This window comes from Cibotium barometz, chromosome 23, assembly GCF_041138505.1.
Source record: "Cibotium barometz isolate CiBa-2024 chromosome 23, ASM4113850v1, whole genome shotgun sequence".
NCBI lineage: Eukaryota > Viridiplantae > Streptophyta > Polypodiopsida > Cyatheales > Cibotiaceae > Cibotium > Cibotium barometz.
The window spans coordinates 36020793-36047653 of NC_141068.1; the positions used below are offsets into that span (position 1 = coordinate 36020793).

The window sequence follows — 26861 nt, forward strand, 5'->3', positions numbered from 1 at the left end:
CCAAGGAAGCGGCCTATGAGTGAAGCGCTAGGTCACCTGCGAGAGGGTGCTGACCATACGGTGCTCGGGCTCTGGGTCGCCGAAGATACCCACACGTGCGTCGTGGAAGATATTGGAACAAGGAGTAAGAGTTGTTTTCTAAAACCGGGTATGGATCTGGTTGATTGACCTTGCTGGTCCTCAACGGATGACTCCATGGCTCTTTTATATGGATCTGTGGGTTGATCTTGCTGATCTTCCATGGAGATTCCATTCTATTATATGAATATATTGCCAGTTACTATGAGCTAGGAACTATGGAAAAGGCCCCTGAGTGAACAGGTGGTGAGCGTTCTGGTTGCCAATGATGCCATAAGTATACCGATGAATGAATGACTGGAAATAAGGATTCAACCAGAGACTTTGAGGATTGTCATCAATGACATAATGGTTTCATTAAAGGATTGTTTTAAAGTTAGCTGATGCTAAGAAAAAGGCAATTTCATATTGGGTGTGTAAGTGGTGTGACTAGTTTTATGTTTGCATGAACTTCCGGCTAGAGGGCCTTGGAACTCTTTTCCTTGGTACCCGGGACAAAACCTAATCAAATTCTTAATTGGATCCCATCACTACAGTGGTTGGGCGGTTGGCTAACCCATGGGACTGGATGGGGTTAGGCTAGACTGATGGATCCGTAAATCGAGACTCAATTTCTCTTATTACGATAGATAAAGTAAATCCCGGATAGTAATTGTTCTATCGATAGGAATCAACGGCTGTGCCTCTTGATGGGGAAAAAAGCGTTGATCCTAATGATCCAAGTGCAAGTTTCTTCCTTGATCTGACCGAGTATCTTTATAGGTGCAATCGGATCAGCGTGATCAGTAATGATCTTGACTACGTTAGAGTAAAAACTTATCCTGGTGGAATCGCCCGTGTTTTCCAGGTAAGGGAAGTTTTTTCGGGTTCGGTTTTGGAAAAACCGACGGATTAGTCTCTTGTCCGGATATCCGTGGTGGACGAGGCCCCGAGTGTGGGTCCCTGCCCCGTGTATGAAGTGCTACTTCCGCTGCTAGTGCCCCAAATCCGTTGCGCGGTGGAGACCGGGATCTCACAGGAACTCTTTTCCTTGGTACCCGGGACAAAACCTAACCAAATTCTTAATTGGATCCCATCACTACAGTGGTTGGGCGGCGGTTGGCTAACCCATGGGACTGGATGGGGTTAGGCTGGACTGATGGATCCGTAAATTGAGACTCAATTTCTGTTATTACGATAGATAAAGTAAATCCCGGATAGTAATTGTTCTATGGATAGGAATCAACGGATGTGCCTCTTGATGGGGAAAAAAGCGTTGATCCCAATGATCCAAGTGCAAGTTTCTTCCTTGATCCGACCGAGTATCTTTATAGGTGCAGTCGGATCAGCGTGATCAGTAATGATCTTGACTACGTTAGAGTAAAAAGTTATCCTGGTGGAATCGCCCGTGGTTTTCGAGAAAGGGAAGTTTTTCCGGGTTCGGTTTTGGAAAAACTGACGGATTAGTCTCTTGTCCGGATATCCGTGGACGAGGCCCCGAGTGTGGGTCCCTGCCCCGCGCATGAAGTGCTACTTCCGCTGCTAGTACCCCGAATCCGTCGTATGGTGGTGGGGATAGGGATCTCACAGTTGGTATCAGAGCGAATTAGTTAATAGAGATCAACTGAGAAGCCAAATATGTCAAAAATTTATCAAGAAGCACAAAAGGTTGTAATTGTGTGATATAATTCATACAATTTGATATTCAAACTGAAATTCGTAATTTGGTAATTGGGTCTTCAGATGGAAGTACCGCAATTATATAGAATCCCTGACTTGCTTCAGGCCTAGACATGATGGCCTAGACATGATGGTATTTACCTTATAATTCCAAGGACCGTGACTACCCGTATATACCGAGAGTATACTGTAGCTCTTTACTGACAGTATATACGAGTAAATCTAAGACTTGAAATTATAAGCATTAATGCTATCCAGAGGATGATTTCGAATGTGATTGATATGATTTTTACTTCTGTTTGGGAACTGATGAATTGATTGGGATTCTGATTGAAAAATAATGATCCCTGAAAATGGGTTGAAATGTAATAAACTGAGCGAAACCACAATATGGATGATTGGGACGAGTACCTGTGATGATAAATGATGATAATGATTTCAGCAAATCACTATGAGATTAGTGGATTGTGCTATCAAATTACTACTGTTAACACTTGTCGTGGTAGATCAAGTTAAGGGATAACAAATTGATAACTTAACTGAAATTCCCGTGGAGGAATGTTCAGAAGGAAATTTTTCGGTCTAATGGACCATTATCGTAGGAATGATATGATCTAAATGAATTATTATTTAATGATGAGTTCTATATAAGGAATATTTTTCCCAGTATTCTGTTAGGTTGACTAGAATATAAGGAACCCAGAATAAATTGGATCTTAAGAAAAAGAGTTGTCCTCTACTTTGCGAGACGAGGACATCTCGCATCTTTTTAAGTGGGGTAGAAGTTTGTAAGATTCCTCCCCCCAACCTTCGAGGTATACAAGAGTAAGAATCTCCTTTTCTGATCTTATAATTATTCCCTCTCTAAATAAAAGAAAGATTCTGTTTAAAAAGGGAAGACACTTTACCCAGAATACCTTCTCAGGAGCCCACCTGTTTCGAAGATTCAAAATGATGAGTTCAGAAGTGAGAACCAGTGTTTTGGATGCCAAGGTTTTGACCATCAGTTAAAAGACTGCCTGACTCCTACCATAAAAAGGGCACAGGGAAGTCTAAATTCAGAGACCAACTCCTTCATACCAATCTAATCAGGGTCCGTCTCGGACAAGATTGCTTAACTCTATTAACTAGGTCCGACCCATTGATTAGGGTCGAGATGACCAGTCAAATGCTTGGCGACTTAGAGCAACAGATGCAGGCAATTCATAAAGATATAAACGCTGCCGAGGATCAACAAAGACAATGTACAGATAAGAAGAGGACAGTAAGAGAATTCAAAGAAGTAGTTATAGTCTTCATTTGAATACGGACCAAAAGAATTTCTTTATCTCTAGGGGAGTATAAGTAGTTATCCCCCAGCTATTGTGGATCAAAGAAAGTAGGTGACTTAGCCTACGAACTTCTTTTATCTCCTCATCTCAAAGTTCTTAATGCCTCTTATAGAAATATGTGCCAAAACCAAATCATGGAAAGACGGTAAAACTTCAGTGGCAAGATACCATTGGCTTCTAGGTTATGATAACTCCTTCCTTTATATAAGTCGTAACTTTTACTTGTCGCTCACAGTAATCTTACTTCCATCGATCTCCCTTCTTCTTAATCTCCTTCATGGCTTGGCAAGAGGAATTAGTTTTATCCATGATGGTTTCTCACCTTCAAGACGCAAGCGAGTCTGTGAAGAAGGATTTTATAGAACAGTATGAGCGCTCACTTTTTTCTCACTTGGGAACGTCTGTAGCTCAGACCAAATGGCGGACTTATCAAGACATAACTAGGGTAACACCTTGGGGTCAGCAGCACTTTCGTAACAATGTTCGCTTGGCCATGGTTATTAAAGCCTTGGGTTTGGGTCCCCGATACTACTGCATCATGAGATCAAGACATCTTGGGTTTTCTGAGCAGGTCTTCTTACTGGCGTGTTTTCTTCCTCATCAGAAGATATGCCTTTACTCCATTTTTGGCTTGCCTCTCAGAGGTTCTTTTGTTAGATCACCTGATACCACTGAGATAGGTGCGGCAATAACCAATAGAATTACTCCCATAGATGAGTTACCTTATACGTGCGCAGCTTGTGAGTGCTGCTTTTGTGATCATATGATGGACGGGCTTATGGAAGTGTAAAGAGTTTTTCTATCTTTACTGTATATGTTCCAAGAATGAATAAAGTTTAAATCTTGTTCTTGTCTTGACCCTTACTCTCTTGAGACTTTTCTTATCTTAATTAAAAATTTTCTCTCAGTCTCATACTTGTGCATCTTGCGAAATTACCCCCAGTTTGCGAGATGAGGGTATCTCGCGTTTTTCAAGTGGGAGAGAATGTAAGATTCCTCCCCAGCCTCTCAAAATGTCCAGCATCTTCCCCTGTAATCAATCCCTCTTCAGAAATATAGAAGACTTGTTTCTAACTGTTTTAACCTAGAGAGAGAAAATATTCTAGAGAGAGAATATTCAGATTTTTAATATTTTTGGATAGAAAATTATCTCATCTTATTAAAATAAGTTCCCCTGAAACAGAAATTCAAAAAGAACTTTCCAATGTTGTGCAGTTGGAATTAATTGGAAATGGGTATAAAGGACCTTAGCCTAAGGGTCTAGATTTTTAGAAATTTTTTGATTATGGTCCAATTAAGGTTCCTATGGGCCAATAGTATCAATCCATGTGTAGGGAGGAGATAAATCCAATTTGAAAAAGAAGATACCCAAAAATGAGTAAATGCTCACATAAGATGAAGAGTTGAAAATGTAGAAGGTTTATTAGTAAAAAACTATGAACAATAATAAAAATATGAGATATTTTGGGTATAATGATTCCATTTTGACACATATGTAAGGAAGGGGAGTTCTTTAAAGGAGGTACATATTTCACATAAGATGAAGAGTTGAAAATGTACAAGGTTTATTAGTAAAAAACTATGAGCAATATTAAAAATATGAGATATTTTGGGTATAATGATTCCATTTTGACACATATGTAAGGAAGGGGAGTTCTTTAAAGGAGGTGAATATTTCACATAAGATGAAGAGTTGAAAATGTACAAGGTTTATTAGTAAAAAACTATGAGCAATATTAAAAATATGAGATATTTTGGGTATAATGATTCCATTTTGACACATATGTAAGGAAGGGGAGTTCTTTAAAGGAGGTGCATATTTCACATGCTTGAATGAGTTTTAAACTCATAAAAATTGAGATATTTCATCTCTCCTCTCTCCTAATTCAAGTCTAGTTACAAAAAGTTAGCTCAACTGACCTAAAAATGGTCAAAAATTGACCAAACTGAGTTGGAAAATTCTAGAATCAGTTTGTTTGGTTAGAAGCTCAATTTTTCCTATAAATAGAAGTCTCCCTTGTTGAAAAAAATATATAGTGTTTATGCATCGTTACTCTACTCCAGCTAAGCCAAGATCTGTGAATTCATTAATAATTCACTAGTTTTTTGGAGCTTCCCTCTTTCTTCAATCCCCATTAGTGGCTCCATCAACATACTTAACCAATTGATTGGTTGGGGGCCTCTACCGTGAACAAAGAATCAAGCAATTTGTAAGGTAATTAGTGAATATTGATCTTTTCTATAATTTCTCAATGTTTCTCTCTTCTCAACCCCTCTCAAGCTTGAGAAGCTTAATTGGTATGGTTTTTAAATGCTATTGAAGTTAATTGATGAATAGTAGTGAAGAGTTACATAATTTGATGAATGCTATTGAAGTTAATTGATTAATGATAGTAAAGAATTACATAAATTTTCATTTATGTTTAAATTCTAATGGTTTTTATGTAATTTCTCTCTCTCACTCAAGAAATGGTCATACTCATGACCCATTCTCAATCCAAATGAAGCTTTTCATAAAGCTTTTCCTTAATCCAAGATTAAGCTATACTTGAGGCCAAATTAATGGCTTTTTTCTATACTTTTAGTTTATGTATATTGATGATTCAATCCATTATGGATTAATGATCCAATTAGAGATCATTTTAATTATTTTCTTAATGATAAGCTTTATCCCTTAGAAAAATTAAGATTTATCAGTCATAGCAGCGGAGCTATGGTAAAATTTTTATAAAAATTATGCATAAAATAATTTCATTCAAAGCATAAAAAGAGGACTTCCTACCATATTCTAGGAATTATCATCCTAGATTAATTGAAAGAATTCCATTATAATCATGGAGAAATTAAATTTTTATATTATGCATAAAGGATAAGTTTTTATATCAAAAGTGTTATTTTTACCATTTTTATTTTCATGCATAGAAGTATGCATAATGGATAAATTTTTATATCAAAAGTGTTATTTTTATCATGTTTATTTTCATGCATAGAAGTATGCATAAAGGATAAATTTTAAGATGTGATAAGAGGTGTATGAGATTGGATAAGATGTGTATGAGATGTGATAGGATATGATAAGATGTATATGGAATGTGTAGGGCGAGAATGGATGAAATATGGATGTATGGATGTAGATACGGATATGTATGTATGAATGTGAATGTGGATGTGGATGTGTATGTATGAATGTGAATGTGGATGTGGATGTGGATGTGGATGTGGATGTGTATGTATGAATGTGAATGTGGATGTGGATGTGGATGTATGGATATGAATACAGATGTGGATCTGTGGATGTATGGATGTAGATACGGATGTGGATGTATGTATATGGAAGTGGATGTATGAATGAGGATGTGAAAATGGATATATGCATCGATGTGTATGTAGAATAATGAATGTGAATGTGTATGGGAAATAATGTGTCGTCGATATGAGTGAATGGATGATGATGAATACATATGAATGGGATGTGGAATAAGTAATGTGGACTAAGGAGGATAAAATGGAAAAGACAAGAGTTCGATATAGAAACTGTATTTTGTGAACTGTTTGTAAATGAATGTTTTATGTCAAGAATGCTGGGGAAGCATTTTGACCGTCTTGTGGATTAAGGTCAAGGAGACCTAAGTAATAAAGTTGCAATCTGCTGACGGAGAGTCAATGGAGGACGTCTCGCGTAGCAAGGTCGGCCGAGGTCTTGACGAGCCTCGGTTCGATTTAAATGGTGAGCTTCCGGTACGGTGGATTAGGGACCAAGGAAGTGGCCTATGAGTGAAGCGCTAGGTCACCTGCGAAGGATCCTAGAGGGTGCTGACCATACGGTGCTCGGGCTCTGGGTCGCCGAAGATACCCACACGTGCATCGTGGAAGATATTGGAACAAGGAGTAAGAGTTGTTTTCTGAAACCGGGCATGGATCTGGTTGATTGACCTTGCTGGTCCTCAAAACGGATGAGTCCATGGCTCTTTTATATGGATCTGTGGGTTGATCTTCTTGATCTTCCACGGAGATTCCATTCTATTATATGAATATATTGCCGGTTACTATGAGCTAGGAACTATGGAAAAGACCCCTGATGAGTGAACAGGTGGTGAGCGTTCTGGTTGCCAATGATGCCATAAGTATACCGATGAATGAATGACTGGAAATAAGGATTCAACCAGAGACTTTGAGGATTGTCATCAGTGACATAATGGTTTCATTAAAGGATTGTTTTAAAGTTAGATGATGCTAAGAAAAAGGTAATTTCATATTGGGTTTGTAAGTGGTGTGACTAGTTTTATGTTTGCATGAACTTCGGGCTAGGGGGCCTTGGAACTCTTTTTCTTGGTACCCGGGACAAAACCTAACCAAATTCTTAATTGGATCCCATCACTACAGTGGTTGGGCGGTTGGCTAATCCATGGGACTGGATGGGGTTAGGCTGGACTGATGGATCCGTAAATCGAGACTCAATTTCTGTTATTACGATAGATAAAGTAAATCCCGGATAGTAATTGTTCTATGGATAGGAATCAACAGCTGTGCCTCTTGATGGGGAAAAAAGCATTGATCCCAATGATCCAAGTGCAAGTTTCTTCCTTGATCCGACCGAGTATCTTTATAGGTGCAGTCGCATCAGCGTGATCAGTAATGATCTTGACTACGTTAGAGTAAAAAGTTATCCTGGTGGAATCGCCCGTGCTTTTCGGGAAAGGGAAGTTTTTCCGGGTTCGGTTTTGGAAAAACCGACGGATTAGTCTCTTGTCCGGATATCCGTGGATGAGGCCCCGAGTGTGGGTCCGTGCCCCGCGCATGAAGTGCTACTTCCGCTGCTAGTACCCTGAATCCGTCGTATGGTGGGGATAGGGATCTCACAATGAAGTACTAAGGTAGCGTTTGCATGATATACATGCTAATCACTGGACTTACCAGGTTCAGTTAGTGTGGATGATGCATAGCAATAATGTCTTGTGGGTCCAAAATAGGAACTAAAACAATGTTTGCCATGATGCTCTTGGAAATGAGGTGGCTTAAATTTGGAATGAGGTGAGTTATACTAACTCAGATCTTTGGGCAAATCCAATAACATGGCTATCAATCTTATGTCTAGACGATTGTTCATGTAAGCAATGTCCGAAGTCCATTGCATAGTATTATGTTATATTTTGGCCAATTTGCAATAGGGGCCTCAAATTGCATTGAATGTTCCAAGTGGGCTATCGGCATCTAGAAATAAATTTGGGGAGGGGAAAATGAAACACATAAGAAATTGTTAGCAATGTAAACTATTAGTCAATGATTTTTTCTTGATGCAAAGGGGTGGTTGAGGACAGGTTGAAATTTGCAACCCTTGTTGCCCTGGATATCAAAATTGAGGAGCGTACCTACCTTCGCATTTACGTGAAAGCCGGGTCTAACTTGACTTGACTTGGCTTGGCCTTTCTTGTGAAATCCAATTTTGATAGGTGGGTTTCTTTCAAATCAGTGTTTGGGAAATTTATTCTATCGAACATTCTTTTGGCCATGGGTTGAAGAGGAAATCATAATTCTGAACAAACAGATGTTCTATAAAACATTCTTCTTTTAAACACAAAGAGGTGATCTCTTTTTACGAGCCTCAATACATTAGATAACATTAAGTCCCATTTAAAGAAAAAATTGAATGATTATAGGCCTTGACAACATCAACTTTATTAGCCTAAATATATTAGATAACATCAAAGTCCTATTTATGAAAAAAGTTATCCATTCCCATGTCCTACTCATTGAAAAAGTCCTATTTATTAGCCTCACTATATTAGATAACATCAAAGTCCTATTTATGAAAAAAGTTGTCCGTTCCCATGTCATACTTATTGAAAAAGTTGTGTTGACAACTTGCTACGTACAATCACGTACTATATAGCCTTATAGTCGCTATACAAGACAAAAGCAATGATCAAATTCCATTTTTCTTTACCTTACTTTTCTAGGCCTTATAGTCCCTATACAAGTGTGGATGAAGCCTAGCAATAATGTCTTGTTGGTTTGTGAGGGGCAGAACCTGGCTGTCTGGCTGGCTGAAGGCTGGAGTCACATGATTCTGAGAGAATGGCCATTGTTATAGCGCCCTGGCGGCTGACTCTGCTCGTGTTAACGATCTACTACGTAAGTGGAAGTGTATATGTTAATTAAATAGGATATTTGGAAGTGCAGAAGAGTGTACATGATGTTAATTAAATAAGATCGTTTTCGCAGCAGCAGCCTTTCGAATCTTTTGCAGTCCGCGACGACGATGGAGAAGCGGAGGCTCTTCTATCTTTCAAGAGTCTCATCAAGCGCCACGATTCTAACGACGTCAACAGGCTCCGGAGCTGGAATGAAAACAACAAATCCAGCGTGTGCGAGTGGGCAGGGATCACGTGCAACAGCAGTGAGCCAGGTGGTCACGTGGAAGGCCTCAACCTTGCAGGCTTTGGGCTTGCAGGCTCGCTCCCGCCGCAGCTGGGCAGCTTAAGCTTCTTGTCCACTCTCGACTTGTCTAATAACTCTTTCACTGGCCCCATCCCAAGCGAGCTCGGATTGTTGCCTCGCCTTCAACTCCTCTACCTAGGGGGGAACAAGCTCACTGGAGCCATCCCACGGAGCCTTGGTAACTGCACGAGGCTCTCAAAAGTTGACCTCAGACAGAATCAACTCACTGGCCCCATCCCAAGCGAGCTCGGATGGTTGCCTCGCCTTCAACTCCTCTACCTAGGGAGGAGCAAGCTCACTGGAGCCATCCCACAAAGCCTTGGTAACTGCACGAGGCTCTCACAAGTTGACCTCCCTCACAATCAACTCACTGGCCCCATCCCAAGCGAGCTCGGATTGTTGCCTCGCCTTCAATTCCTCTACCTAGGGGGGAACAAACTCACTGGAGCCATCCCACGGAGCCTTGGTAACTGCACGAGGCTCTCAAAAGCTGACCTCCGCAACAATCAACTTACTGACCCCATCCCAAGCGAGCTCGGATGGTTGCCTCGCCTTCAATTCCTCTACCTAGGGGGGAACAAGCTCAATGGAGCCATCCCACGGAGCCTTGGTAACTGCACGAGGCTCTCAAAAGTTGACCTCAGACAGAATCAACTCACTGGCCCCATCCCAAGCGAGCTCGGATGGTTGCCTCACCTTCAGATTCTTGCCTTGTCGGGGAACAAGCTCACAGGGACCATCCCACGGAGCCTTGGCAATCTCACCACACTTTGGGAATTAGACTGTAGCTCTAATTACCAGCTAAGCGGTCCCATTCCTGAAGAGCTTGGACAGCTACTCAATCTTGAAGGTCTACGCCTGAAATCAAATCACCTTTCCAGCGTGATTCCATGGGAACTATCCAATTGTACACGTCTTTATCTCCTTGACCTATCTTTCAATCGCCTGAGTGGAGGGATTCCAAGCAGCTTCCAAAACTTCCAATTTTTGGGGAAGCTATACCTACAAGGCAACTTGCTCACAGGCACAATTCCTAATTCTCTAGCCCCCCGATTACAAGATGTAGATCTGTCTCTTAACCAATTCAAAGGTGCCCTACCATCCAGCCTTGCTTCTTCATTAAGTGTTCTACAGATATCACTCGACTTATCTTACAATGCGTTCTCTGGGAGTATACCATCCTGGCTAGGTCAGTTGATCATGGTGCAAAGCATCAACTTATCTCACAACAACTTCACTGGCACCATACCGGAAGCTCTTGGTGGCTGTTTAGCTCTCACTAATCTCATTCTATCTCACAACCGCCTGTCTGGAGGCTTACCACCACAGTTCAAAAATCTCTCTTACCTCATAAGCTTGGATCTCTCTCACAATTATCTCACGGGGGTGCTGCCTTCTTTCCTTGAAGACCTACAGCATTTGCAATTTCTAAACGTGTCTTTCAATGACTTTAATGGAAGTATTCCATCACTTGGTGTCTTCAAGCATCTCAACGCACAAAGTTTCCAAGGAAATCCTGACCTGTGTGGGCATATCATTCATAAGGAATGCAGACAAGCCTACCAATCACACCACCACCCTCATCAGCTAAACAAAAAGGATATTCTCTTCATTGCCATGGCTTTGATGGTTGTATCATTGTTAGTGTTTGGAGGATCATTGTTTTGTTGCTTTGGTCACCGAGCTATGAAGGAGTTCATCAGCTTGGACCCAACAATAGAACACTTCACAGCAGATGAACTCAAGAAAGCCACACAAGGTTATTCTCATGTGAACCTCCTTGGGCATGGTGGTTTGACCTTAGTTTACAAAGGAGTGCTCCCAGGTAATAGAATTGTTGCTATCAAGAAGCTCAAGGATGTAAGATTCTATCAAACATTATTGCAAGAGATGCAAGTTCTGAGCAAAATAAGGCACAGAAACATTATTCGAATATTGGGATGTGTCCTCAATTTTGATGTGAAAGCGTTGGTGTTAGAATACATGCCAAATGGGAGTCTTGAGAACTATTTGCATCATGAAGTGCAGTTCCCTGTGTATGATCATTGGAAGATGGTCATCAGGACAGCGATTGCTGTGGCCAATGCTTTGGCATACATGCATCATGATTACGATGTGCCCATCATCCATGGAGATGTGAAGCCGAGAAACATACTCTTTGACGCAGACTTGGAGGCACATATTGCAGACTTTGGGATTGCAAAGCTTACTAGCATTCCTGGTAGAGGTGAAGCTTCTGAAAGCTCCGGCAACTTCAAAGGATCGATTGGCTACATGGCGCCAGGTTTGTGTGTGAATGAATTGCATCATATGATGCTATCTACATATAAAAGGCCACGATACCTTTCTTTGCATTTTTTTGCATCTACATACCATCAACAAATAAGTGATTACATCTTTGACGTCCCTTGGCAGAGTATGCTTATGCAGCCCAAAGCTCAACCAAAGTGGATGTCTATAGCTATGGGATTGTAATTTTGGAAATGTTGACTCGTAGGAGACCCACACAAGTGGATGGAGTAAGCCTACATCAATGGGTTCAGTCTAAATATTATGCTCATGGAGAAGGAATAGAAAAGGTGCTAGATAAAGCTCTACTAGATGCAATTAGCGTTCCCTCATCAACCATTATGACTAGCAACATGGCAATGCAACTTCTACAAATGGCTTTGTCATGCACCAGAGATCATCCCAATGATCGTCCTACAATGAGAGAAATCTCGATGTGGCTCTTGACCATCACAAATTAGGATGCCATGTGAGCTAGTTTATGATTGATGTTCTAGTCATACTATATATGACTTAGATGTCTTTTGGTTGCAAATTCTTTTTGATGGTTTATAAATGGAATTAGAACTTCCCGAATAGGCTACATGCTTGTATTGGCTGAACATCCATGCATAGGGTATGTAAAGTTACTTCTTGGCATCTCCTCCTTGGATTGTGAGGCCCTAAGTAGTATTTGAATAGTTTTGAATAGACCTAAAATTTGTGTTTTACTAAATAGCCATTCATGTTGATGTTTACCAAGATGATGCATAAACCATTCATTTTGCAAAAGCACAAGGCTTTTCTAAATTTTTGAGCACACATATGCACTTGTATGGTGAAGGTATCTAAAGCATCATTGTACTAGGGATTAGATACTGCTCTTGGTTATACAAACACATGAGGTAAGGTCTTCCTTTATTCTCCTTATGGCATCTAATTCATATCACTTGGATAAGTTTGATGGGTAGGGTTTTCATACATGGCAGATTAAGGCCTATGAAAGAAGGGTCATGGAGCATAGTTAATGATAAGGAGAAGAAACCCATAACTAGAGATAGTGAGATTGCATGGAAGATGATAAAGCACTCTCTATCATATAACTTGCACTAAGTGATAACTATATACATCATATTTTTTATCTTGATTCATCCTTAGAGGTGCATGGGAAGAGCTACAAAATCTATTTGTGGCTAAGGGGAATAATTCTACGTACTTCAAATTCATTTTTTGGCTTAAATTGAAACCCAAGGAGTCTTTTGCATCTCATGTGAATCACTTGAGAAGAATCATCTCACAACTAAATGCCATTGAAGCTCTAGTACCTGTTGTGCTCCTCAAGAGCATGCTAGAGGTAGACTATAACAACATAGTCACAACCCTCAAGAACCTACCAGAACCAACTCTAGAAGGGGTGATCTCGTAACTCCAAGAAGAAGAGAAGACGATAAAGAGCACGCAAGAACTCCCAAGTTTTCTACACTAGTAAAAGCTTCAAGAAAGCAACATTTTTGAAAAGAAAAGGATAAGCTTAAGTGTAAATAATGTGGCAGGACCAACCATTTAGAGAGGGTTTACTTCTTCAAGAAGGATGCATAAGCCAACAAGGTTGCAGAAGATGAAGCTAGGACCAACCACTTAGAGAAGGACTTCTTCTTTAGGAAGAATGCACAAACCAACCTTGCAGAAGATGAAGCTGAGAAGGTTGTTGGACTAGCTAAGGAGCCAAATAATGTTCATGAGATGAGTGGGCATTCTGAAAGCATCAAAGGCCTAAAAAGCCTTCTCATTTGTGTGTAAAATGGTGAAAATATATAGAATAGGTTAAATCCATACTACATGGATGGATATCACTTAAGGGGGAGAATGTCGGATAGTTCAAGTAACATCCATGGCTTAAAGTCCTAAGTTTTGTTGAGCTCATAGGTGTAAGAAAATGTTATAAGGTTCAAGAACTCATGTAAATATCCAAAACACTTGTTAAAGGTGTAAAAGGACATCATAGATTCATGCATTTCATCTAGGTACCCAGGAGTTTCTTGATGAGAGAATCAAGGAGAATTGTTTCATCTAGCCCACCATACATCTAGGTAGGTGGAGCAGATATAGGAGGAGATTAAGGAGTTAAACCTCTTTTACTTATGCCTGTATAAGAGGCATCATTTTTATGAGTAATTTGAGAAACTTTAATCCTAATTAAAATTGTGTAATTAGCCATCTATTTAGTTTAATCATCATCAGTATCATTAACCCATGTTGTTAATCATGCAATCCACATCTTGCATCAATGCCACTTATAAATGGAATTAGAAATTCCCAAATAGGCTACTTGCTTGTATTGGCTGAACATCTATGCATAGGGTATGTAAAGTTACTTCTTGGCATCTCCTCCTTGGATTGTGAGGAAGATACCGATAGCCCACTTGCAACATCCAATGCTATTTGAGTCCCAAATTTCAAATTGACCAAAATACAATATAATACTATCCAATGGACTTTGGACATTGCTTACATAACCAATCATCTAGACACAAGATTGATAGCCATGTTATTGGATTTGCCCAAAGATCCAAGTTACTACTCACATCATTCTAAATTTAAGCCACCTCATTTCCAAAAGAGCATTATGGCAAACACTATTTTAGTTCCTATTTAGGTCCCACAAGACAATATTGCTATGCTTGATCCACACTAATTGAACCTCACAAGTACATTGATTGCCATGTATTTCATGTAAAACCTACCTTAGTACTTCATTAATATACAAATATGCATAAGATGTATACATTGAATAGAAAATATACAACAAAGAGAAAATGTACAACAAATAAGCACAAAACATAAAATGAAGAGCATTTGACTATCTTTTAGTTGTTCATAATAACTTTGTGATCCTATGCGAAAAACAAGTCGCCTAGCATAAATATCTTAGTCACTCATCACTTACATTGAAAAATATCTTAGTCACTCATCACTTACATTTGTGATCCTATGGGAAAAACAAGTCACCTACTATCATAAATATCTTAGGCACTCATCACTTACATTGAGAAATGGAAACACTCACTCATAAAACTCATGGGGTGAAGAGAAAATTGCCAATCACTTGCCTTGGATCATTGTTTCTTTCATGCATAAGGACTCTTGACATTGAGACAAATAAGGTAAAGAGAAATAGAATTTAATGATTAACTTTTGTCTTGTAAAGGACTATAAGGGCTAGAAAAGTACTTAGGTGAAGAGAAATAGACTTTGATCATTGCTTTTGTCTTGTATAGGGACTATAAGGGATATATAGTATGTGATTGTATGTAGCAAGTTGTTAACACAACTTTTTCAATGAGTATGACATTGGAACGGACAACTTCTTTCATAAATAGGACTTCGATGTTATCTAATGTATTGAGGCTAATAAAGGTCATGTCAAGGCCTATAATCAAGTTGTCTACGTGAAAATTGATATCTTTTTTTATGATTATGACATGGGAATGCACAACTTTTTCCTAAAACAGTACTTTAATGTGATCTAATGTATTGAGGCTAGTAAATAAGAGATCAACTCTTTGTATTTAAGGAAAACGAATTGCAGAACCACACGTACCCTCCAACAACTCCATCGGGATACTTGTTGCAACCCCAAAAACATGGAGCCATCACTCCAATGTTTCTATCCAACCCCACATCAATAATTTAAGAGCCACATCTGACATTTTTTCCTGGCAATCACCAAAAACAAGTTCCTTGCTACGAGGAGTAGTTCTGCGAATTGACCACATTGTTTTGGGCATTTTAGTCTCCACACATGCACTTGTCTCCACACTTTCTACATTTTGTGTGCTACCCTAGGGACAGACTATTATCACCGTCACATACTCTGGCCAATGATTGTCTTCATCCAAGATCTTGCTTGGATCCGCACACATTGGACACTTTTGTACACTTTGTTGACCTCTCTTGCCACATTGCACCTCAGGAGAGTCAATACCCATCTCTTACATAGTTATGTGAGCCAAATCAATGAGTCTTTTGCAAGAAGAAGTTTTTTCTCCTGTAGTCATAAATCTGGCCATGTCCTGCATTTTTGGGCTTGTGCCAGAGTGAACACCTTTCAAGTAAGCATTATACTTCACACTTTGCAAAACAGCCAATGCCATGTCAGCACCTATGGCCTCAAACAAGCTAAAACAACTTTTATAACCTACAGATGCTCTCATACTCGCATGCTTTGCCTCAACAAGGTCTATCCTTGGAACAAAAACACCGAAGTCCTCCTGAGTAACAAATAAAGAGCTCGAGTGAAAAGCCCTAATATCCCACCACGCTAGCCATGTCTCTAATGTAGGAATCTCTCCCTACACAGCATGGCTTGAAAGCCAAAACTTGTAAATCTCTGTAAGATTCCTCCCCAGCCTCTCAAAATGTCCAGCATATTCCCCTGTAATCAATTCCCTCTTCAGAAATATAAGAGATCTTGTCTCTGCCTGTTTTGGCATAGAGAGAGAAAATATTCTAGAGAGAGAATATTCAGATTTTGAATATTTTTGGATAGAAAAATATCTCATCTTATTAAAATGAATTCCCTTGAAACAGAAATTCAGAAAGAATTTTCCAATGTGCAATTGGAATTAATTGGAAATGGGTATAAAGGACCTTAGCCTAAGGGTCTAGATTTTCAGAAATTTTAGATTATGGTCCAATTAAGGTTCCTTTGGACCAATAGCATCAATCCATGTGTAGGGAGGAGATAAATCCAATTTGTAAAAGAAGATACCCAAAAATGAGTAAATGCTCACATAAGATGAAGAGTTGACTATGTACAAGGTTTATTAGTAAGAAACTATGAGTAATATAAAAAATATGAGATATTTTGGGTATCCAAAAATGAATAAATGCTCACATACGATGAAGAGTTGAAAATGTACAAGGTTTATTAGTAAAAAACTATGAGCAATATTAAAAATATGAGATATTTTGGGTATAATAATTCCATTTTGACACATATGTAAGGAAGGGGAGTTCATTAAAGGAGGTGCATATTTAACATGCTTGAATGAGTTTTAAACTCAAAATTAATGTGATATTTTTATCTCTCCTCTCTCTTGAATCAAACCAAATCAAAATGGAACCAAACCGAATAAAAAAGGAACCAAACTAGATTCAAATCTAGTCCAAATTCAACGAAATTGAATTTGGAAAATTCTAGAATTCAGCTAGCTTTGGTTAGAGCTTCCCTCTCCTATAAATAGAACATGAGTCCTTTGAAAAAAATAGAAGAATTTTACTATACTAGAGTTATGCTGAAATAATGCTAATTTCTACTATTCTCTAAAATTCTCTCCAAATTGAAAAAATTGGAGCTTCCCTCTTTCTTCAATCCCCATTGGTGGCTCCATCAACATACTTAACCAATTGATTGGTTGGGGGCCTCTACCGTGAACAAAGAATCAAGCAATTTGTAAGGTAATTAGTGAATTTTGATCATTTTCTATAATTTCTCAATGTTTCTCTCTTCTCAACCCCTCTCAAGCTTGAGAAGCTTAATTGGAATGGTTTTTGAATGCTATTGAAGTTAATTGATGAATGGTAGTGAAGAGTTACATAATTTGATGAATGCTATTGAAGTTAATTGATTCATGATAGTTAAGAATTACATAAATTTCCATTTATGCTTAATTCTAATGGTTTTTATATAATTTCTCTCTCTCACTCAAGAAATGGTCATACTCATGACCCATTCTCAATCCAAATGAAGCTTTTCATAAAGCTTTTCCTTAGTTACTTTTATCATATTTGGATTTCATGCATAGAGGTATGCATAAAAGTTGATCATTTTATTATAAAAGTGTGACTTTTATCATATTTGGATTTCATGTATAGAGGTATGCATAAAAGTTGATTATTTTATTATAAAAGTGTGACTTTTATCATATTTGGATTTCATGCATAGAGGTATGCATAAAAGTTGATTATTTTAATGTAAAAGTTTTACTTTTATCATATTGGATTTCATGTATAGAGGTATGCATAAAAGATATTCTTTTTATACTAAAAGTGTGATTTTCATCATAAATGGATTTTATGCATAACTTAGATGCATAAGAGAAATTCTTTTATTCTAAAAGTGTAATTCCTACAAAATTGAATTTATGCATAAAAGATTGATTTTTAAATTCAAAGTGTCATTCTCATCTAAATTGAATTTATGCATAGGAAGATGCATAAAAGAATGGAATTTCAATTCAAAAGTGTTATTCTCATCCAAATTGAATTTATGCATAGGAAGATGCATAAAAGATGGATTTTTAATTCAAAAGTGTCAATTCTCATCTAAATTGAGTTTATGCATAGGAAGATGCATAAGAGATGGAATTTTAATTCAAAAGTGTCATTTTCATTTAAAATGAATTTATACATAGGAAGATGCATAAAAGATTGATTTTTAAATGAGATGTGATAATATGTGATAAGATGCGTATGGGAAGTGATAGGATGTGAGAAGAGGTGTATGAGATGTGATAAGATGTGATAAGATGCGTATGGGAAGTGATAGGATGTGATAAGAGGTGTATGAGATGTGAAAAGATGTGATAAGATGTGTATGAGATGTGATAGGATATGATAAGAGGTGTATGAGATGTGATAGAATGTGTTAAGATGAGTTAGGATGTGTTAAGATGTGTATGGGATGAGGTAGAGAGTGTATCTGATGGGATAAGATGTATATGGGATGTGTTAGGGCGAGAATGGATGTAGTATGGATGTATGGATGTAGATACGGATGTATGTATGTATGTGGATGTGGATGTATGAATGAGGATGTGAAAATGGATGTATGTATGTAGATGTGGATGTATGGATGTGGATGTATGGATGTGAATGTGAATGAAGATGTGGATGTGGATGTATGGATGTAGATTCGGATGTAGATGTATGTATGTGAATGTGGATGTATAAATGGGGATGTGAAAATAGATGTATGCATGTAGATGCGTATGTATGAATGTGAAATTGGATGTATGTATAATGTGGATGTATGAATGAGGATGTGAAAATAGATGTATGCATGTAGATGCGTATGTATGAATGTGAAATTAGATGTATGATGTGGACGTACGAACATGGATATGTATGTAGAATAATGAATGTGAATGTGTATGTGAAATAATGTGTAGTCTATATGACTGAATGGATGAGAATGAGTACACATTGAATGGAATAGGGAATAAGTAATATGGTCCGAGAGTGGATAATGTGGAAAGACGAGAGTTCGTTATAGAAACTGTATTTTGTGACTGTTTGTAAATGACTGTTTTATGTCAAGAATGCTGGGGAAGCATTTTAACCGTCTTGAGGATTAAGGTCATGAAGACCGAACTGATAAAGTTGCAACTGCTGAGACGGAGAGTCAATGGAGGACGTCTCGCGTAGCAAGGTCGATCGAGGCCTTGACTAGCCTCGGTTCAATTTAAATGGTGAGCTTCCGGTACGGTGGATGAGGGACCAAGGAAGCGGCCTATGAGTGAAGCGCTAGGTCACCTGCGAAGGATCCTAGAGGGTGCTGACCATACGGTGCTCAGGCTCTGGGTCGCTGAAGATACCCACACGTGCGTCGTGGAAGATATTGGAACAAGGAGTAAGAGTTGTTTTCTGAAACCGGGCATGGATCTGGTTGATTGACCTTGCTGGTCCTCAACGGATGAGTCCATGGCTCTTTTATATGGATCTGTGGGTTGATCTTGCTGATCGTCCACACGGAGATTCCATTCTATTATATGAATATATTGACGGTTACTATGAGCTAGGAACTATGGAAAAGGCCCCTGAGTGAACAGGTGGTGAGCGTTCTGGTTGCCAATGATGCCATAAGTACACCGATGAATGAATGACGGGAAATAAGGATTCAACCAGAGACTTTGAGGATTGTCATCAATGACATAATGGTTTCATTAAAGGATTGTTTGAAAGTTAATTGATGCTGAGAAAAAGGCAATTTCATATTGGGTGTGTAAGTGGTGTGACTAGTTTTATGTTTGTATGAACTTCCGGCTAGGGAGTATAGGAACTCTTTTCCCTGGTACCCGAGACAAAACCTAACCAAATTCCTAATTGGATCCCATCACTACAGTGGTTGGGAGGTTGGCTAACCCATGGGACTGGATGGGGTTAGGCTGGACTGATGGATCCGTAAATCAAGACTCAATTTCTGTTATTACGATAGATGAAGTAAATCCTGGATAGTAATTGTTCTATGGATAGGAATCAACGGTTGTGCCTCTTGATGGGAAAAAAAGCGTTGATCCCAATGATCCAAGTGCAAGTTTCGTCCTTGATTGACTAAGTACTTTTAAGGGGCAGTCGGATCAGTTTGATCAGTAATGGTCTTGACTACGTTAGAGTAAAAAGTTATCCTGGTGGAATGGCCCGTGCTTTCCGGATAAAGGAAGTTTTTCCGGGTTCGGTTTTGGAAAAACTGACGGATTAGTCTTTTGTCCGAATATCCGTGACGAGGCCCCGAGTGTGGGACCCTGGCCCCCGCAAGAAAGGCTACTTCCGCACCCCAAATCCATTGCGCGGTGGAAACAGGGATTTCACAGTTGGTATCAGAGCGAATTGGCTAATAAAGATCAACTAAAAAGCCAAATATGTCAAAAATTTATCAAGTAGCACAAAAAGGTTATAATTGTGTGATATAATTCATACAAATTGATATTCAAACTAATTTCGTAAAATTAGTAATTGGGTCTTCAAATGGAAGTACCGTAATTATATGGAACCCTGACTTGCTTGAGGCTTAGACATGATAGTATTTACCTTATAATTCCAAGTATCATGACTAACCGTATATACCGAGGGTACAACTGCAGCTCTTTACCGGCAGTATATACGAGTTGATGAATTCGAATGTGGTTGATATGATTTTTAATTCTGTTTGGGAACTGATGAATTGATTTGGATTCTGATTGAAAAATGATGATCCCTGAGACGGTAGATCAAGTTAAGGGATGACAACTTGAGAACTTGCTTAACTAAAATTCCCATGTGGAGGAATGTTTAGGAGGAAATTTTTCGGTCTAATGGACCATTATCAATGATATGATCTGAATGAATTGTTATTTAATGATGAGTTCTATATAAGGGATATTTATCCCCATATTCTGTTGGGTTGACCGGAATATAAGGAACCCCAGAATAAATTGGATCTTAAGAAAAAGAGTTATCCTCTACTTGCGAGATGAGGACATCTTACACTTTTTAAGTGGGGTAGAATGTAAGATTCCTTCCCCAACCTTAGAGGTATACAAGAGTAAGAATCTCCTTTTCTGATCTAATAATTATTTCTTCTCTAAATAAAAGAAAGATTCTGTTTAAAAAGGGAAGACACTTTCCCAGAATACCTTCTCAGGAGCCCACCTGTTTTAAGGATTCAGAACGATGAGTTCAGAAGTGAGAACCGGTATTTTGGATGCCAAGGTTTTGGTCATCAGTTAAAAGACTGCCCGACTCCTACCATGATAAGGGCACAGGGAAGTCTAGAACCCAAATTCAGAGACCAATTCCTTCATACCAATCTAATCAGGGTCCGTCTCGGACAAGATTGCTTAACTCCATTAACCAGGTCCGAACCATTGATTAGGGTCGAGATGACCAGTCAAATGCTTGGCGACAGAGCAACAAATACAGGCAATTCATAAAGATATAAACGCTGCCCAGGATTGATAGAAACAATATACAGATAAGAAGAGGACAGTCAGAGAATTCAAAGAAGCAGATATGGTCTTCATTGAGTACGGACCAAAAGAAGTTCTTTATCTCTTGGGGAGTATAAGTAGTTATCCCCAGATATTGTGGACCAAAGAAAGTAAGTGACTTAGCCTACGAACTTCTTTTATCTCCTCATCTCAAAGTTCTTAATGCCTTCTATAGAAATATGTGCCAAACCCAAATCATGGAAAGATGGTAAAACTTCAGTGGCAAGATACCGTTGGCTTCTAGGTTACGCTAGCTCCTTCCTTTATATAAGTCGTAACTTTTACTTGTCGCTCACAGTAATCTTACTTCCATCGATCTCCTTTCTTTCTGAATCTCCTTCATGGCTTGGCAACAGGAATTAGTTTTATCCATGATGATTTCTCACCTTCAAGACGCAAGCGAGTCTGTGAAGAAGGATTTTATAGAACTGTATGAGCGCTCACTTTTTCCTCACCTAGAAACTTCTGTAGCTCAAACCAAATGGCGGACTTATCAAGACATAACTAGGGTAACACCGTGGGGTCAGCAGTACTTTCGTAACAATGTCCGCTTGGCCATGGTTATTGAAGCTTTGGGTTTGGGTCCCCGATACTACTGCGTCATGAGATCAAGGCATATTGGGTTTTCTGAGCGGGTCTTCTTACTGGCGTGTTTTCTTCCTCATCAGAAGATATGCCTTTACCCCATTTTTGGCTTGCCTCTCAGAGGTCCTTTTGTTAGATCACCTCATACCACTGAGATAGGTGCGGTAATAACCAGCAGAATTATTCCCATAGATGAGTTACCTTATACGTGCGCAGCTTGTGAGTGTTGCTTTTGTGACCATATGATGGACGGGCTTATGGAAGTGTAAAGAGTTCTTCTATCTTTACTGTATATGTTCCAAGAATGAATAAAGTTGAAATCTTGTTCTTGTCTTGAATCTTGCTCTCTTTGAGACTTTTTTTTGGTGGTTAATCTTAATTAAAATTTTCTCTAAGTCTCATATTCGTGCATCTTGCAAATTATCCCAAGTTTGCGAGATGAGGACATCTCGCGTTTTTCAAGTGGGAGAGAATGTAAGATTCCTCCCCAGCCTCTCAAAATGTCCAGCATATTCCCCTGTAATCAATTCCCTCTTCAGAAATATAAGAGATATTGTCTCTGCCTGTTTTGGCATAGAGAGAGAATATTCAGATTTTGAATATTTTTAGATAGAAAAATATCTCATCTTATTAAAATGAATTCCCCTAAAACAGAAATTCAGAAAGAATTTTTCAATGTACAATTGGAATTAATTGGAAATGGGTATAAAGGACCTTAGCCTAAGGGTCTAGATTTTCAAAAATTTTAGATTATGGTCCAATTAAGGTTCCTTTGGGCCAATAGCATCAATCCATGTGTAGGGAGGAGATAAATCCAATTTGTAAAAGAAGATACCCAAAAATGAGTAAATGCTCACATAAGATGAAGAGTTGACTATGTACAAGGCTTATTAGTAAGAAACTATGAGTAATATAAAAAATATGAGATATTTTGGGTATCCAAAAATGAGTAAATGCTCACATACGATGAAGAGTTGAAAAGGTACAAGGTTTATTAGTAAAAAACTATGAGCAATATTAAAAATATGAGATATTTTGGGTATAATAATTCCATTTTGACACATATGTAAGGAAGGGGAGTCCATTAAAGGAGGTGCATATTTCACATGCTTGAATGAGTTTTAAACTCAAAATTAATGTGATATTTTTATCTCTCCTCTCTCTTGAATCAAACCAAATCAAAATGAAACCAAACTGAATCAAAAAGGAACCAAACTAGATCCACATTTAGTCCAAATTCAACCAAACTGAATTTGGAAAATTCTAGAATTCAGTTAGCTTTGGTTAGAGCTTCCCTCTCCTATAAATAGAACATGAGTCCTTTGAAAAAAATAGAAGAATTTTACTATACTAGAGTTATGCTAAAATAATGCTAATTTCTACTATTCTCTAAAATTCTCTCCAAATTGAAGAAATTGGAGCTTCCCTCTTTCTTCAATCCCCATTGGTGGCTCCATCAGCATACTTAACCAATTGATTGGTTGGGGGCCTCTACCGTGAACAAAGAATCAAGCAATTTGTAAGGTAATTAGTGAATTTTGATCATTTTCTATAATTTCTCAATGTTTCTCTCTTCTCAACCCCTCTCAAGCTTGAGAAGCTTAATTGGAATGGTTTTTGAATGCTATTGAAGTTAATTGATGAATGGTAGTGAAGAGTTACATAATTTGATGAATGGTAGTGAAGAGTTACATAATTTGATGATGCTATTGAAGTTAATTGATTCATGATAGTTAAGAATTACATAAATTTCCATTTATGCTTAATTCTAATGGTTTTTATATAATTTCTCTCTCTCACTCAAGAAATGGTCATACTCATGACCCATTCTCAATCCAAATGAAGCTTTTCATAAAGCTTTTCCTTAATCCAAGATTAATCTATACTTGAGGTCAAATTAATGGCTTTTTTCTATGCTTTTAGTTTATGTATTTCATGAATATTGATGATTCAACCCATTATTGGGTTAATGATCCAATTAGGGATCATTCTAATCATTTTCTTAATGATAAGCTTTATCCTTCAAAATATATTGAGATTTATCAGTCATAGTTAGCGGAGCTATGGCAAAATTTTTATAAAAATTACACATAAAATAATTTTATTCAAAGCATGAAAAGAGAACTTCCTACCATATTCTAGGAATTATCATCCTAGATTAATTGAAAGAATTTTATTGTAATCATGGAGAAATTGACTTTTATGTTATGCATGATTGATGATTATTTTATTGTAAAAGTGTTACTTTTATCATATTTGGATTTCATGCATAGAGGTATGCATAAAAGTTGATTATTTTATTATAAAAGTGTGACTTTTATCATAATTGAATTTCATGCATAGAGGTATGCATAAAAGTTGATTATTTTATTATAAAAGTGTGACTTTTATGATATTTGGATTTCATGCATAGAGGTATGCATAAAAGTTGATTATTTTATTATAAAAGTGTGACTTTTATCATAATTGGATTTCATGCATAGAGGTATGCATAAAAGTTGATTATTTAATTATAAAAGTGTGACTTTTATCATATTTGAATTTCATGCATAGAGGTATGCATAAAAGTTGATTATTTTATTGTAAAAGTGTTACTTTTATCATATTGGATTTCATGTATAGAGGTATGCATAAAAGATATTCTTTTTATACTAAAAGTGTGATTTTTATCATAAATGGATTTTATGCATAACTTAGATGCATAAGAGAAATTCTTTTATTCGAAAAGTGTAATTCGTACAAAATTGAATTTATGCATAAGAAGATGCATAAAAGATTGATTTTTAAATTCAAAGTGTCATTCTCATCTAAATTGAATTTATGCATAGGAAGATGCATAAAAGAATGGAATTTCAATTCAAAAGTGTTATTCTCATCCAAATTAAATTTATGCATAGGAAGATGCATAAAAGATGGATTTTTAATTCAAAAGTGTCAATTCTCATCTAAATTGAGTTTATGCATAGGAAGATGCATAAGAGATGGAATTTGAATTCAAAAGTGTCATTTTCATTTAAAATGAATTTATGCATAGGAAGATGCATAAAAGATTGATTTTTAAATGAGATGTGATAATATGTGATAAGATGCGTATGGGAAGTGATAGGATGTGAGAAGAGGTGTATGAGATGTGATAAGATGTGATAAGATGCGTATGGGAAGTGATAGGATGTGATAAGAGGTGTATGAGATGTGAAAAGATGTGATAAGATGTGTATGAGATGTGATAGGATATGATAAGAGGTGTATGAGATGTGATAGAATGTGTTAAGATGAGTTAGGATGTGTTAAGATGTGTATGGGACGAGGTAGAGAGTGTATCTGATGGGATAAGATGTATATGGGATGTGTTAGGGCGAGAATGGATGTAGTATGGATGTATGGATGTAGATACGGATGTACGAACATGGATATGTATGTAGAATAATGAATGTGAATGTGTATGTGAAATAATGTATAGTCTATATGAGTGAATGGATGAGAATGAGTACACATTGAATGGAATAGGGAATAAGTAATGTGGTCCGAGAGTGGATAATGTGGAAAGACGAGAGCTCGTTATAGAAATTGTATTTTGTGACTGTTTTATGTCAAGAATGCTGGGGAAGCATTTTGACCGTCTTGAGGATTAAGGTCATGAAGACCGAACTGATAACTGCTAACGGAGAGTCAATGGAGGACGTCTCACGTAGCAAGGTCGATCGACCATCCTCGGTTCGATTTAAATGGTGAGCTTCCGGTACGGTGGATGAGGGACCAAGGAAGCGGCCTATGAGTGAAGCACTAGGTCACCTGCGCGAAGGATCCTAGAGGGTGCTGACCATACGGTGCTCGGGCTCTGGGTCACCGAAGATACCCACACGTGCGTCGTGGAAGATATTGGAACAAGGAGTAAGAGTTGTTTTCTGAAACCGGGCATGGATCTGGTTGATTGACCTCACTGGTCCTCAATGGATGAGTCCATGGCTCTTTTATATGGATCTGTGGGTTGATCTTGCTGATCTTCCACGGAGATTCCATTCTATTATATGAATATATTGCCGGTTACTATGAGCTAGGAACTATGGAAAAGGCCCCTGAGTGAACAGGTGGTGAGCGTTCTGGTTGCCAATGATGCCATAAGTACACCGATGAATGAATGACGCGAAATAAGGATTCAACCAGAGACTTTGAAGATTGTCATCAATGACATAATGGTTTCATTAAAGGATTGTTTGAAAGTTAATTGATGCTGAGAAAAAGGCAATTTCATATTGGGTGTGTAAGTGGTGTGACTAGTTTTATGTTTGTATGAACTTCCGGCTAGGGGGCCTAGGAACTCTTTTCCTTGGTACCCGGGACAAAACCTAACCAAATTCCTAATTGGATCCCATCACTACAGTGGTTGGGAGGTTGGCTAACCCATGGGACTGGATGGGGTTAGGCTAGACTGATGGATCCGTAAATCAAGACTCAATTTCTGTTATTACGATAGATGAAGTAAATCCCGGATAGTAATTGTTCTATGGATAGGAATCAATGGCTGTGCCTCTTGATGGGGAAAAAAGCGTTGATCCCAATGATCCAAGTGCAAGTTTCGTCCTTGATTGACCAAGTACCTTTAAAGGTGCAGTCGGACCAGTTTGATCAGTAATGGTCTTGACTACGTTAGAGTAAAAAGTTATCCTGGTGGAATCGCTCGTGCTTTCCAGATAAAGGAAGTTTTTTCGGGTTCGGTTTTGGAAAAACCGACGGATTAGTCTTTTGTCCGGAT

General features: G+C 38.1%; 1 protein-coding gene across 3 annotated transcripts; it reads left to right on the forward strand.

Moving 5' to 3' along the window:
- Window positions 1-9065: 9065 nt before the first annotated feature.
- On the forward strand, window positions 9066-12483 carry LOC147625895 (uncharacterized). 3 transcript variants are annotated; one of them, XM_086817442.1, is made up of 3 exons: window positions 9066-9200; window positions 9294-11790; window positions 11922-12483. In XM_086817442.1, exons 1-3 carry the CDS (start codon window positions 9144-9146, stop codon window positions 12254-12256), a joined length of 2889 nt encoding a protein of 962 aa, XP_086673568.1. In that variant the 5' UTR covers window positions 9066-9143; the 3' UTR covers window positions 12257-12483. The 3 variants fall into 3 exon arrangements, with proteins under 3 accessions (XP_086673568.1, XP_086673567.1, XP_086673569.1); XM_086817441.1 differs by having other exon boundaries at window positions 9070-9200; window positions 9291-11790; XM_086817443.1 differs by having other exon boundaries at window positions 9075-9200; window positions 9297-11790.
- Window positions 12484-26861: the final 14378 nt, after the last annotated feature.

What these genes read in the sequence shown, in the direction of transcription:
- LOC147625895 (XM_086817441.1), top strand. Translation starts at nt 9,144, where the DNA reads ATGGCCATTGTTATAGCGCCCTGGCGGCTGACTCTGCTCGTGTTAACG. An exon ending in TCGTGTTAACGATCTACTAC is followed by an intron (nt 9,201 to 9,290) that starts GTAAGTGGAAGT and finishes TCGTTTTCGCAG; the next exon opens with CAGCAGCCTTTCGAATCTTT. An exon ending in GATTGGCTACATGGCGCCAG is followed by an intron (nt 11,791 to 11,921) that starts GTTTGTGTGTGA and finishes GTCCCTTGGCAG; the next exon opens with AGTATGCTTATGCAGCCCAA.